This window comes from Galeopterus variegatus, unplaced genomic scaffold, assembly GCF_000696425.1.
Source record: "Galeopterus variegatus unplaced genomic scaffold, G_variegatus-3.0.2 Scaffold4790, whole genome shotgun sequence".
In the NCBI taxonomy this organism is placed as follows: Eukaryota; Metazoa; Chordata; class Mammalia; order Dermoptera; family Cynocephalidae; genus Galeopterus; species Galeopterus variegatus.
Window position 1 is genome coordinate 153,431 of NW_007730901.1, and position 14,250 is coordinate 167,680.

General features: G+C 39.2%; 1 protein-coding gene across 1 annotated transcript in view; it reads right to left on the reverse strand.

The window, feature by feature from the left end:
• The window catches only part of FNIP2 (folliculin interacting protein 2), a gene marked incomplete at its 5' end in the record, with an annotated part of 42,486 nt that extends 29,608 nt beyond the window's left edge, over positions 1 to 12,878 (reverse strand). Inside the window, 5 exons of the mRNA XM_008588369.1 lie at positions 1,357 to 1,526; positions 1,645 to 1,791; positions 4,688 to 4,776; positions 5,103 to 5,304; positions 12,709 to 12,878. Coding sequence (XP_008586591.1) covers positions 1,357 to 1,526; positions 1,645 to 1,791; positions 4,688 to 4,776; positions 5,103 to 5,304; positions 12,709 to 12,878 — 778 coding nt within the window. The remainder of the gene's footprint in view (positions 1 to 1,356; positions 1,527 to 1,644; positions 1,792 to 4,687; positions 4,777 to 5,102; positions 5,305 to 12,708) is intronic.
• Positions 12,879 to 14,250: the final 1,372 nt, after the last annotated feature.

Consider the following 14,250-nt stretch of genomic DNA (forward strand, 5'->3'; position numbering starts at 1 on the left):
TATATACAATATGCTGTTTTCTAAGGTTAGAGTACTTTTCCCTAGTCCATACTTCTTTTTCTAGAAAATGACATTTTAACATTTCCTCAAGTAACCTTCCTTGAAAATCCCCTTCATCCCCTCACCCTATCTCTCTAGGTGCCACTACAATATAATATCTTCAGCAGCAGCATCCATAACAAAGGTGTTTTATATAACTAATTTAATCCCCACGGCAACCATGAAGTAAGTACTATCTATCATCCCCCCATTTTGCAGGTGAAGAAACAGGCATGGAGAGGCTAAGTGACTGCCTGTAGAGACTGGAACCCAGGCAGTGGGCTCTGGCGCCCGTGCTCTTTGCCTCTGCATTATTCTGTCTCTCTCTTGCATACTCCTATCAAAGGAGTAATCAGGACATTTTGAAATCTGCCTCCACTGGGCAGCTAGCTTCCTGAGGCTCCCCATCCCAGCATCCAGCACAGGGTCTGAAACACAGTGAGTGTGCGAGTTTTACTGTGTCACTTTCATGTTTGATGACTGAGAGTCCCTAGAGTTCACCTCTAATCCACATGAACCCAAATATGCAACTCCAGTCTCACAAGTCCCAATCTCTATAAACAACTATGCCAAAGCATTAGATTCTTCCACCATGCCTAAGTACAAAGTTTGAAATAGATGCCACCACTAATTGCAAGGAAGCAGTGTAGAGAAGATAAAATTGCTAATTTATGCTAAAATTAAGAAGGAGGTGAGATTATGGAGTATTATTTTCTTTTTTCTTTTATTTTTTTCTCCACCCAGTCTATCCTCTAGGACAGTGGTTCTCAACCAGGGGAAGGACATTTGACAATGTCTGGAGATATTTTTGATTGTTACGACTTTGGGCAGAGAGGGGTTCTACTGGCATCTAGTGAACAGAGGAAGCTGCTATATATCCTATAATGTATAAGACAGCTCTCCCCCCCACTGCCCCACCACAACTCAACCAACATAAAGTTATCTTGTTCAAAATATCAATAGTGCTGAGGTTAAGAAACCAGGGCTCTAGGGTGAATAGCCACTATGGAGTGGGAGAACACAGATTACCTACACTGCTTTAAAAGAGTAGAACACCCCATGAATATTCATAACCAATAAAATAAAACAAACTGGATTTATAAAAAATAAATGAGTAGAACAAAGCTGCTAGCAAGAGAAAGGAGAGGAAGGTGGTAGCCTTACAATTGGAATCCGAGGGCCAACCTCCTATTCCCTGCCTGCCCAATGACAACCCTTGAATTACTGGGTTTGATAGCCAGTATAAACTATAAATTCTTGCCTTCTTCCTATTCCATCCCACATATTATTCTCCGGATAGTCAAATTAGGTACTAACCCAGTTGTGCCCAGAGAGGATTATATGGATGTGTTTTGGCCAGCATGTTCACTGACTGAGAGGTACGTTTCTCTGAGAAGGCTTTAATGGGAGGGTGATCAACAGGCATGACAGTCGGAACCCAGGCCAGGTGGTAGGTTAACACTGCAGTCAGTAAGGCAGCAAAAAACCTTGGATAAATGGAAGAAAATACAACCATATTAGTCAATGGAGGAAGAGACATGTCCTATGTAGCACGTACAGTGGCTATGGAATTTGCATACAAGTCTCCAGAGAGCTGAAGCTTACTGGTTTTTGTTGATCTGTTCTATCAGAAGGGTAAACTCCTTGAGAAAGCGCTGGCAGAGCTGGGTTTTTTCTAAAGTGCTGGACATCATGGTAAGCCATACAGGTTCAGCTATCCTTGGAACAGAATATAAGTTCCAGATAGTCCCTCTATAGAAGAGAAAGAGAAGGGATACATAAAACTGTCACAAATATTATTTTGGATAATCCTGATATAAAAGAATAAAGAAGAAAGCAATAATTTGGATCTATGTAGTCTATAAGGGATTCAAACAGTATACATATAACATGGATTGGTAAGCTATGACCCACAGGCCAAATCTGAGTGCCACCTTTTTCATAAACAAAATTTTATTGGGACACAGCCATGTTCACTCATTTATATATTGTCTATGGCTGCTTTTGCAGGAAAAGGCAAAGTTGAATATCTGTGATAAATACCCTTTACAGAATAAGTGTGCCAACCCAATATAAAATATTCATTTAAAAAACAATTTATTTTCATTATGCCTTGTGTCAGAATTTACAACCATTTTGATATTAAAGAAATAAGGGGAGAAAGAAAGCATATGCTTTATTGAGAATATGACCAGAGACAACTCAACTCTCCCAGTTTCTGGTTAATGCTTTGGTTCTCTAAGCCAAAGCATCCTATTCATTTTAGGGGGAAAAACTACACAAATAGCTCTTGTTTACTATACCCTATACTAACTTTTTATACAGAGGCCTAGAGAGATTGGGTTATTTGCACAAGACATACAAATATTTAATGACAAGGTCAGGATGCAAATTCAGATCTCAATGCCTGGCATAGAGAGTTCCACTCCAAGCTACATGACTCACAATGTTTTTCCAAAGAGCATACTAACTTAGCTTAGAACAGCCACTGGGTAAAAGACCACTGTATCTCTAAATTTAAAACACACCCACTCTTCCCAAATCAAGATAGATGAGACTTGATTTTCTAACTGTGCATGAAAGAATTGGGACATAACTGAATTCCACCTTGGCAAAGAACAGAGCATTTGCTGAGTTGGGTAGCAATGACAAGTTATGGTCACATGGCACTGAGATTCATTTACTAAAACTAAAGTCTCCAAATGTTAACACTTTATTCTGTCCCCGTTTCTGGAGGGGTTGATTGTTGAAGTAAGAACAAGACCTGTTTATATACACAGTAAGGCTTTCGGTTCTGTACTTTCCGTTTCTTAATTCCAGAAAAATGGATACTTTCATTAAAGCAGTATCCAGACTCTCAAGCACAAGCCAGAGTCTAGTCTGACCACAGCTGAGCAACAGGCAAATCTCGTGCTGCTCAAGGTAGCACATGAAGTTATAGAAGGTTCACTAATCATCAGATTGCCATCCAAAACCACGACTTCACATTACTTCTCAAATATATGACTTAAGTCTTAAAGATCACCAGATAATGACTAATGTGTTACTTGAGTACTTTATACATAACCCAGAGTTCAAAAAAGCTGGTGATTTTGCTCCAAGTAGCATTATAAAGTTCATCAGCATATACCTTAAGCATCATAAAAATGTTCTAACATTACAAGAATTGTAAAACTTCTTTGTCCTTTAGCGGCAGGTAACAGTTTCACTCATTAGTTCATGACTACTTTGGAGTGGGATTCCATTCCCCACCGATAAATTGGCTCTAAGAAATGGTACAACCATCCCAGCTCAGCATGGTGGGAGAGAATCCCACCTGCCACCCATAGCAGATTACCATTCTATCCAGATGCTAGGAGCAAGGACTCTAGAAAACCAGTTGCCAGACTACAAAGATCATTAATTAGAAATTGACAGTGAAGGGGCCGGCCCGGTGGCGCACTGCTACAGTGCGCCGCTTGGGAGTGCGGTGGCGCTCCCGCTGAGGGTTCGGATCCCACATACAGACCTAATAACTTCGTATAGCATACATTATACGAAGTTATCGCAGATTACCATTCTATCCAGATGCTAGGAGCAAGGACTCTAGAAAACCAGTTGCCAGACTACAAAGATCATTAATTAGAAATTGACAGTGAAGGGGCCGGCCCGGTGGCGCACTGCTACAGTGCGCCGCTTGGGAGTGCGGTGGCGCTCCCGCTGAGGGTTCGGATCCCACATACAGACCGGTTCCTGCTCACTGGCTGAGCGAGGTGCGGGCGCAACACCGAGGGTTGCTATCCCGTTGCCGGTCCCGGTCCGGTACGGGCGCGACACTGAGGGTTGCGATCCGTTGCCGGACACGAAAAAAGAGACAAAAAGGAAAAAAAAAAAAAAAAAAGAAATTGACAGTGAAGACACACTAGGATGATTACATAATTTAATGTCCAGACCAGAACACTTCTGAAAGAACACTGGGGGGCTGAGCCAGTGGCGCACTCGGGAGAGTGCGGTGCTGGGAGCGCAGCAGCGCTCCTGCCACAGGTTCGGATCTTGTATAGGGATGACTGGTACGCTCACTGGCTGAGCGCGGTGCGGCCGGTCTCAAAAAAAAAAAAAGCAAAAAGAAAGAACACTGGGTATAAACTAGGATTGTCCTAGCAAACTGGAATGTCTACCTCCCTGACATGCATAGTCTGTCCATCTATGCTTTGGATAAGCATTTCTGAACTCAAGTTACCACATCTGTAAAATGGGTTAACAGTGCTTACCCTTAGGTCTTTTGTGAGGATGACAAAAGATAATGAACAGACTTAGACCCCTGAATATTAGTGTTCTCTATTTACCATGTTTAAAACAATCATATCTGTATATCAAAAATAAGTTTGAAAAGTTGCCATACCCCAGTGAATCACACTGAAGATAAACTGTAATAAACTGTGTCTGTCAGGCAGTAGTGAGGGTTACTTAGTGTTGGGTTACTTAAATATGTTGCTCCATTTGGTCTTAGTTTCCATCCTGAAGGGTGGAGCTACTAGAGTGACTAATAATTACCAGTCCCCCAATTCTTCCAAGTCATGGTCTGTCTCTATCCCGAGAGCCATGGATGCTGCTGCTACTACTGCTCATAAATATCCCCTGTTGAATTTGCCAAACTTCGCCACTTTACCTGAATTCTCCCAGAGCTTCCATGAGACGGCTGACATAAAACTGGACTCGGAGACTTGATTCTGCTATCTTCCTACAGGATATCATGGCCTTTATTGAAGAGAAAGCAAGCCAAATGAGTCTCTGAGAAGAAATTCCTTTATAACTTATCTATCGGATTTTATTAGTAAAAGATTATATTATAATCAATTAAAAACATTCAAGCTAATAATGCCTTCAGTCATGAAGAAGCAATAATTTCCTTTCCTAAAACAATCTAATATCTAGTAACTATCAACTGATGCCTAAGGATCTATCACTGCCGTGGATAATTTAAGTTCCTTAGGAAAGTGATCTGATACATAAACAAAGAGATTCTATCATCTTTAAAGCCCCGTAATCACTTCTCTGCTTGCTTTGGATTACTCTCTTATTACCTTTTCAATTGCACTCTTCAGCCTGTTCATGTGAGATTCAAACAGGGGGAAATGAGAAAAAAAGAAGTCCTGGAAATTCCGTTGTGCTTCTTCTTTCTCACACAAGGAAAAGATGATGCTTATGGCAATTTTCTTCCTTCTAACTATGGCGGGATTAGAACTACAGGTTTCTTCAGCCAAGCTGAATGTCTCATCAGTTGACCTGGAGGAAAAATAAGTTTGAAAAGTTGCCATATCTCAGTGAATCACACTGAAGATAAATGGTAATGCCAGGGTATTACACTTAGAAAGCTAATTCAGGACACCCGGAGTCTTAACTAAGAGTTTACCTATCTCTAATTCATTCTCTGCTATGATTTCCTGTCATGCAAAATGAGAACATGAGCTTGCCGCACAGTTTTATCCTAATATGAAAAGAAATTCAAATGAAAACTAAAATTAAATGTCCCCTTGTTACACTATTGTCCTTTTCCCCTGAATTATTTTACATCAGATTACTGGTATTTAGGAAGGGGTGTGCAATATCTGTTTACTCAAAACATAGGCCCTTCATTTTGGTTGACAGATACCAATAGATGAAATGTCATAAGAGGAATGATCCTACGTGGTATTGTGTTTAATAAAGACACGATATTCAAATATTTACTGGTACTTCCAGGCTTACTTTCCCAAGGCTATTTTAAATTATTTTTATTTATATTATTTATTTATTTGTTGGTGGCTGGCCAGTATAAGGATTCGAACCCTTGACCTTACCAAGGCTATTAAAACCACTAGATGAAGTTACTCCTCTAAATGCTCAGATTAAGCTATATGACTGATTAAGCTCTCTGGGAACTCCCCCAAGTAGAGAGACTCACCTTGCTTCTATAACATTCAAATTCTCAAAAAACTTATGATAATTTTGAGAGACTGCTTCTGTGATAAGAGAGCAATGAAGCCAATAAATTCTGAATAAATATTCAATCAGTTTTAAGGGGTAAGCTTCACAAATACGGCCTAACTATGTCTCTAATGTAACTATTGTGTAAAGCCAGCATAGCTACCATTTAGGTACTAATAGCAAGAGTGAAAATAAAAGAATTAATTTGTTTTTCTACAAAGACAACAAAGGAAAGAACATAACACATTGCAAATGAAAGCACATAACTTGGCACACAGTATGTATGCAATACACTTTCTCTTTCTCATTGATTCCACCATTTAGCCTCCTAACTCTGCCAAATTCAAGAGGGTGCTACTTCCTCCATTTTCTTTACTACAAATTACAACATAACAATTACTTACGCTGGGCAGAATTCAAGGCAGTTAGCCTCCCACCCTTGGTCTTAAACTTCTTATTCAGTGCTCTACTCACAGTCTATAATGTTCCTGTGATTTCAAATATATCCATATTTTATTAAACATACAAACATCAGAAGTTTTAAGGTCTGTAAAGCTATTTTTAAAGAAAAAGAGATAGAAATCTTGTTCTCACCTCAGAGGTGTAAGTTACTGGTTTCCCTAAACTTTAAGCAAGATTCCCAAGATGTAGGTAGGGGTTGGTAAATCAGTAAAAGCCTCTCACAAACATGCCACTGGCAGCACATGATCTCCAGGTGCTGATGTAACTGTTACGCATTATAATAAACCATCAACTGTCTGAGAAATTCCTAGATCTAATCATCAGAAAAAAAATTCTTGAGGCTCTCTTAGAACTTCACATAATTTCATACAATGTTCCCTCCTCTTTTCCAAGTACCTGTACTAAAACTTTGTCTTCCTGAACTAGTTTATTTCTGTTCGGTATAGGAAATTCTTCTGTGCTTATTACAACCAGACTTGCTTGCAACCCTTTCCTCTTTGTCTGGCATCTCCTATTTCCCTTCTTTCTCAAAAGTAAAATGACCATATCAGTCCATTCATCTTCAAGCCAATCTGGTCTTTAACAATCAATTTGTAATAAACACTGAATTCTATGCAGCTTTACTCATCTTCATTTCTACTCTATAATAAACAGCCAACTATCATCAGTTTTAACATAGTAGAGAGTGCCACCTACTGAATTTCTGAAAAACTTCCACAGCTATAATTGAGTGAATAGCTCTTACTTGTTACACTATATTCCTCTACTGAATTTTAAAGCAACTGAGTTTCACTCTGTAGTCCTGGACCAACCATGCAAACTGGAATAAATCAGGTCACGTGGTATTATATTTTAAAAATTATTCCACAATAAAAGGATGTTTGAAGCTGTTTTCAAAAATTTAAGTATGCACCCAAATATGTCATCCTATGTTTATCACCAAGTCAACAGATAAGGTACACAGGCTGTTTTACAAATGTGGAAACTGTGGCAGAATGCTTAATCGACGTGCCTCAGGAAGAGAAAGCTTCTTAGTGACAATGCTGGAGTTAGAAGCCAGGGTTTCTATCATCTAGTCTAGGCTCATTTCTTGGACACTAGAAATGACCAGTGACTCTGACCCCATGACTGATGCATCTGCTGGTGCTCATGCCATCCAATGCATCATGCCAGCTGGAACACTGAGGGGAAGGATCTGGAGGCAATCAGATCACCTGGCAGGCCTTTGAATCAAGGAAAGACTGCAGCTACACAATTTTTTTCCTTATAAAGAAATCAAATAGGATTTTGTTGACACTTATGAATAAGAATTTATGCATACTATAAGTGCTTCAAGATCATAAACAAAGCAAAAACTGTAATTATTTAAGTACATCTCAATAATCTATAATTGATATCAGGATTGCTTAGTCTATTTATGTCAGCTTTTAACTTATGCTGAATCTATGTATTACATTGCACTATATGAAACTGACATTTTTGTAGGTCAAAGAACATCCAGCTTTATATGATTGGTTCAATTTAATAATCCATATCAAAAGGTTTCCTGGGACATTATACCTTGAAGCTTTAAGGTTTCAATAGCCTCAATAAGTGATGAAGTCTTTGATGTTTCTTTTCCCCTACAGGCAGTACTACTGTACTAGCCGTTAAATGCCCAAGCCCATTCCCCATCCAGTAAGCAAAGCTTATTGCCTGGCACAGAAGGGGGCCCTGAGGTCAGTGTGGAATCAACTGTTAAGGATTGTGAATATCATCCCTGACTACCTTTACCTCTCTTAGGAAGAACTTTTTAACTACTGTGAATAGTCTCTCAAAGCCAGAAGTAATCATAATTTTTGGTACCCACTGTTCTCCTACTGAAACATTCTTTAAGTGAAGGGACCTTTCAAAACGTCTGCTACACTTGTATTCTCAGTGTTAACCAGTACTGTACTCAAGGCTGGCTTCAGGGGCATGCACCCCTGCCCTGCTCTCAGATGGGCTCCAGGCTTGGTTTAATGTTCGGCAATTGCCATCTTGAATTCTTAATAATTTTATCTTTGAGCTTGTGTGCTGTAAGTGAAGTCTAATGGGACAATGAAACATACACTGGAGCTCAAAAAACAATACCCCAAAATATGGTGTGTTGGCATGCTGAATACTTTGAACTGAAGAAAAGGGGCTCAGAAACAAGATCTTTCTGGGCTGGCCTGGTGGTGCACTGCTACAGTGCGCCACTTGGGAGCGCGGCGGCGCTCCCACCGAGGGTTCGGATCCCACATACAGACCGGTTCCCGCTCACTGGTTGAGCGAGGTGCGGGCGCAGCGCCGAGGGTTGCGATCCCGTTGCCAGTCCTGGTCCGGTACGGGCGCGACACTGAGGGTTGCGATCCATTGCCGGACATGAAAAAAGACAAAAAAAGGAAAAAAAAAAAAAAGAAACAAGATCTTTCTGACCTTCTCCTGCCCTTCTTTCTCCTGCTCTCCTTTCTCCCCCAAGACAAGCCACAGAAACTAGAACCCCTCTCCCCTAAAGCTAGCCACAAAACCTAGAAATATTACTCTAACCTCCCTTTGCCTTTCTGTGTGAGAGTTGGCAATAAATTCTCTGATCTACCTTGTCTCATAGTAGGTCATAAGGCCCTCATTCCAGAATAGGTCCTGCCCTATACCCAGGAGGAAGAAATGCTGCACAGAAAGGCCAAGGAGAATCTGAACAAACAGGACTTGCTGGGTTTTCCCCCAATCCATTACCGTTAGATCATACCCTATTGTCCAATCACGTTTCTACATGGCTGTCCATTCTGCATCAAACCTAAACAACGTAACAATAGACAGTTTTCTTTGGTTCTTCATTTCTAAAGCATCTTATGTCATGCAAAATTTTAAGTAAATTTCTTATGCTTTTCTCTTGTTAACCTGTGTTTTGTTATACGAGTTCTGGCCATGACCCCTATGATGGGTGAGAAAAGGTATCACACCCTTTCCACCCCTACACATGCACAAGAGCAGTGAAGACACCAGGCAGCAGTTTGTTCATGGGTGGGCTCAGGCCCGAGGGCATGCAACCTAGACACTGAGCAACTGGCCTGGTGGTCAGGCACACTCAACATGACTGGGGCAGGCCAGGATGCCATAAGGCCCCAAGGTGGCAAGACTGGGACTTGGACCCAGATTGACAGCGGCAACAGCAGATGCAGCAGTGTTCATGGGAGAGTCAGGAGAAGAGTGATGAGGAACTCCTGCAGCTCCAGGAACCATGGTGGGAGGCCAGCTTGCCCATCCATCACTGGAGCCAGTCCCTATGGAGTCTGCACAAATATTTAACTCTCTGACCTGAACTCCAGGATGGTAAATTATGACAAAGTAAAAGCCTATACATGAACACTGCAATAAAGCATAACAGGCAGTTATTAGAATTCTGCAAAGAGTTTATAATCTCTGGTTTTGAAAACTGCTGCAACTTTGCAAAGCAAATATTCACAGGCATAGAAGTAGAAATTAAATGTAAAGACTGTTGTTCTGGACCCCCCCTCCCCCCCAAAAAAAACCCAAAAAACATTGTTTTCATATGAAGCTTCAGATGAACAAATTATTAATGTAAGACATTTAAAAATTAATTTTTCCTCATAATTGAAGACACAGTGACAGAGTGCATAAATAGGAATTGTGAATTATATATAACTCAGAGGACATTTTCAGTTTCTTGTAAGATCTCTGTAAGTTACAGGAAATGTCAGAGGAAATATTAACATAACCTAATATAAATTAACATCTAAGATTAAATTCAGATTTACACACAATGGATTTGTGTGAAAAATTAAAGCTCTTTAGAAAAATTGTTCCACAAGAACCACCTGACCTAGATGTACTAAAATTTATATTTTGAAAGTTTATTATAAATTTATCCCAATGTTGTAAGAGCCTATAAAGCTATGTAGTATTGTATAAGCAGGAAGATCCTTCTCCAAGTAAAAAATTATCAAAAATTATTTGCTACCTTGCACTTGCTGCGAGCAACTAATATCACTTTCAATTGTAAAATCTGAAAGTCAAGTTGCTAAAGTATAAATTTTGATGACCTCACAAATGAATTTGCAGAAAAGCGAGCCAGAAAAATCTTATGACTCAAGATATCATACTATTATTATTACTGTATTATATAAAATTATGACACCAAAAATATTACTTTTGGAATTTGTAAGTTTATGTTGTTATCCATATATCACCATTGTATTTTGCAGGTAAAATGTTTTTAAAGAAAAACTTTATTTTTTGGTACCTTTAATAGCACCTTTCTTGCTTTTGGAGCAAGAGGCCCCCCATTTTCACTTTGCACTGGTCCCACAAATTATGTAGCCAGCCCTGACTGCACTCATAGGCTTTCTGAACATATGATACTTATTTTGGGTGTAAGTTCATTAGAGATTCACTAGTTCCCACTGCCAATTCAAATTAGAATTCTGAAGAATTCTGGAGGAATGGATTAGAGAATGTTATTCAACTTTGCATTTAAACCTGAAGGGACAAAAAACCATTTTTGGTAAAGAGAAGATATCTGAAGGGGAAGGTTTCCCAAACCCATCTCTTCCAATCACAGAAACTGTCATAATGACAGTGAGGATGGTGGTGACACCTTTTCCTGACAGTTGCGGCACTGGTAATGATAACTATACCGATAATAACAGTAGGTAAGTCAGACTAGCCAATATTTTATCATATCCCGTTGTCCTGGCTTTACCCTTGACTTGCTTTATCCCATGTAACCCTCCCAACAATACTCTGAAGTTGGTACTGGTAACTATTATCATATTGCAGATGAGGAAACAACACTTAAAATCCAGGTTAACTTGTTCTGTCATGTATCTAGTGAGTGGCAGAGCTAGGACTTGTTCACACCAGATTCCAAGCTCTTAATTATTCTACTTAAAGTCCACAGACCAAAAAGCAGCTCCTTTAAATGCTCTCATGAGACAGAAATGATAAATTTTTGTGATGACAAATATGCTAATTACCCTGATTTGATCACACATTGTATACTTGTATTGAAATACAACTCTGTACCTCATAAACATGTACTATTGATATTTGCCAATTAAAAATTTCTTTTTAATGAATTAAAGGGGGAAAAAGCTCCTCAGAGAGTGATGCAGCTATGATTTTTTTTCTGTCTAGTTCTTAGGATTGTGAGAGGAACAGGAGAAAACAGTCTGACACGCTACATGCACGCCCCAACCCCTTGTTTCTCAGCTTATCTTTTCAGTACCATCGCTTCCATGAAGGGATCCCCCTGTCTAGTTCTTAGGATTGTGAGAGGAACAGGAGAAAACAGTCTGACACGCTACATGCATGCCCCAACCCCTTGTTTCTCAGCTTATCTTTTCAGTACCATCGCTTCCATGAAGGGATCCCCAATTCCTCCCATGACCACCACTGCATTTTCTCCCTCCTCTGAGTCCCAAAGCACTTTATGCCTTCTGGTGGCATTTATCACGTAACATCTTCGTACCAATATTCATGTGCCTATCATCCTCCCTACTAGTCCGCAAATTACTCAAGTGCAGACGTGTAGGTGAACCATTTTTATATCTTTGCAGACCCCTACATATGATGATTACTAGTAAATTTACTAAAGCAATTAATTGACATGTGAATTTTTATAGGTACATGTAAAAATTCCTTTTTAAATTTTTGGGTTGTAGGAAGATGATGCTGAAAGCTACTGAATGTACATCTGATGTACATTCTGCACACAACTAAACTTTAGATCCAAAAACTAACTGAAACGAAGACAGAAAATACCTAGATGCCATCTTTATTAATAATCATACTCACGTCTGTTTAGTTTAAGAATTTAAGTTTTACAAAGAATATGTCACATACCCTTGATTTCATACATTTTCAAATACCACATTGGTATATCACTGTAGCCAAGGAAGAGATTTATCTCACCCTTCATTACTTATAAGAGCTACATCTGGAAGGGATCCAATTTGAACAGAGAGCACACCAAATCTAGCTCATATACGGCACAACTACCCAGGTATTTCCCAATGTCTTCCAAACCAGAAGAGTTTTTATTTTTATTTTTTTTATTTTAAGGTTTTATTTGTTCTTTCCATAGAACTTCTAACTTGTAAACTTTCAGGATAAGCTAAAGCTAATCAGAAAGTTACAGCTCTCTTTTTCCATTGACACACACAAGGATGGTTGCTCTGCCAGTTTCATCAAGCTGCCTACACTAGTATCTTTCTCAGCAAGCGGAAACTTGCAACTCACCTTCTTGGAATGATGCCATTTTCCAAACTTGTTGTCTGACTTCGAAGCCAGCGGCGCTGGTAACTGCTGGAAGAGGATGTAGAGGAGCTTGGAGATGGAAAAGGTGTAATCAAAAGGCTGCTTAATGAGGCTGTAGGGAAGTAAATTTGAAATTTGAAAGCTGAGGTAAATCAATCCTTTTGTAGCTTCATAACGTGCATTGAATGTACACTTAAAATTGGTTAAGATGATACATTTTATTATACGTGTTTTAGCACAATAAAAAATATACAATTGAACTGTACACTTAAAATTGGTTAAGATGATACATTTTATTATACGTGTTTTAGCACAATAAAAAATATACAATTGAACTGTACACTTAAAATTGGTTAAGATGATACATTTTATTATACGTGTTTTAGCACAATAAAAAATATACAATTGAACTGTACACTTAAAATTGGTTAAGATGGTAAATTTTGTTATACATGTTTTAGCACAGTAAAAAATATATATGCCAAATAACCTAAATATTCAGGTTCTACCAGTCGTATCCAGCAGAGGGAGACTATAATTTCTCTCTTACTGAGATTCTGTACAAGAAATAAAACATCCTTTAAAAAGGAAAACAAATTAAAGCAAATAAGGGTAACAGACATAGTAGGTGCATAAATAATCAGGCCCACATTACAAATACAGAATAATTATTACTCAATCAGAGGACAGACTGCAGATTTCTGATAAAATGTTCTCTAGAACATAACTGCTTAGATTGCTACCTGGTAACTAATGCCATATACAATGCTTACTTATACATATTTCCTCCCCATGACTATTACTTCATTCTATATTTTGAGGTAAAATCTAGGCAAATAAGCGTTTCTCCCTCCCTTCCCCAATCTCCAAATAAACTTGTCAGTACTTACATTCCTTCCCTCCATCCCCCCTGCCACTCCCTTGTCTGTGAAAGAGCAACCTCCAGTCTTAAACATACTTTCTGCTTGGATTACTCATTTGCCTCTGAGCCTTTCTCTGCCTCCTCCCGTTACATAACATTAGATGCCTACACTTTGGCTCACAGGAAGTACGAACTGACAGTGCCAGCCCAGACTTTTCTAACAGACAGGGAGGGACTGGTCCTTCTCAGGATAGGCAAAGGGTTTCTTTCAAATTACAGCTGCTTGATGGACATCTACTGGTTTGGAAGAATGGAAGGAGAAGAGAGACTTCTGCTTTTACTTCTCTGAGGTAAGGAATTAGACACTGAAATGCCACTTGGTCCAGTAGAAAAGGAAATGGAGTGCTATAGATGGCTGGTCAACATTTTCACAAGCAAATCATAGGGGAAAGGAAATTGATTTTAGTAAACATGGAATACTAGACTCGTGGATATCACTTGATAAGGCAGTTTCTCCACATGAACTGCTATGTTTTTGCTTATACTTTTGCAAGCAGATCTAAATAACCTGACTCCCCAACATGAGTTCTTAAACACTACAGGACTTACTTGGCTAGCAGTCAATAATTAACAAGCAAATGCTGAAGTGTGCCAGGTGTTGT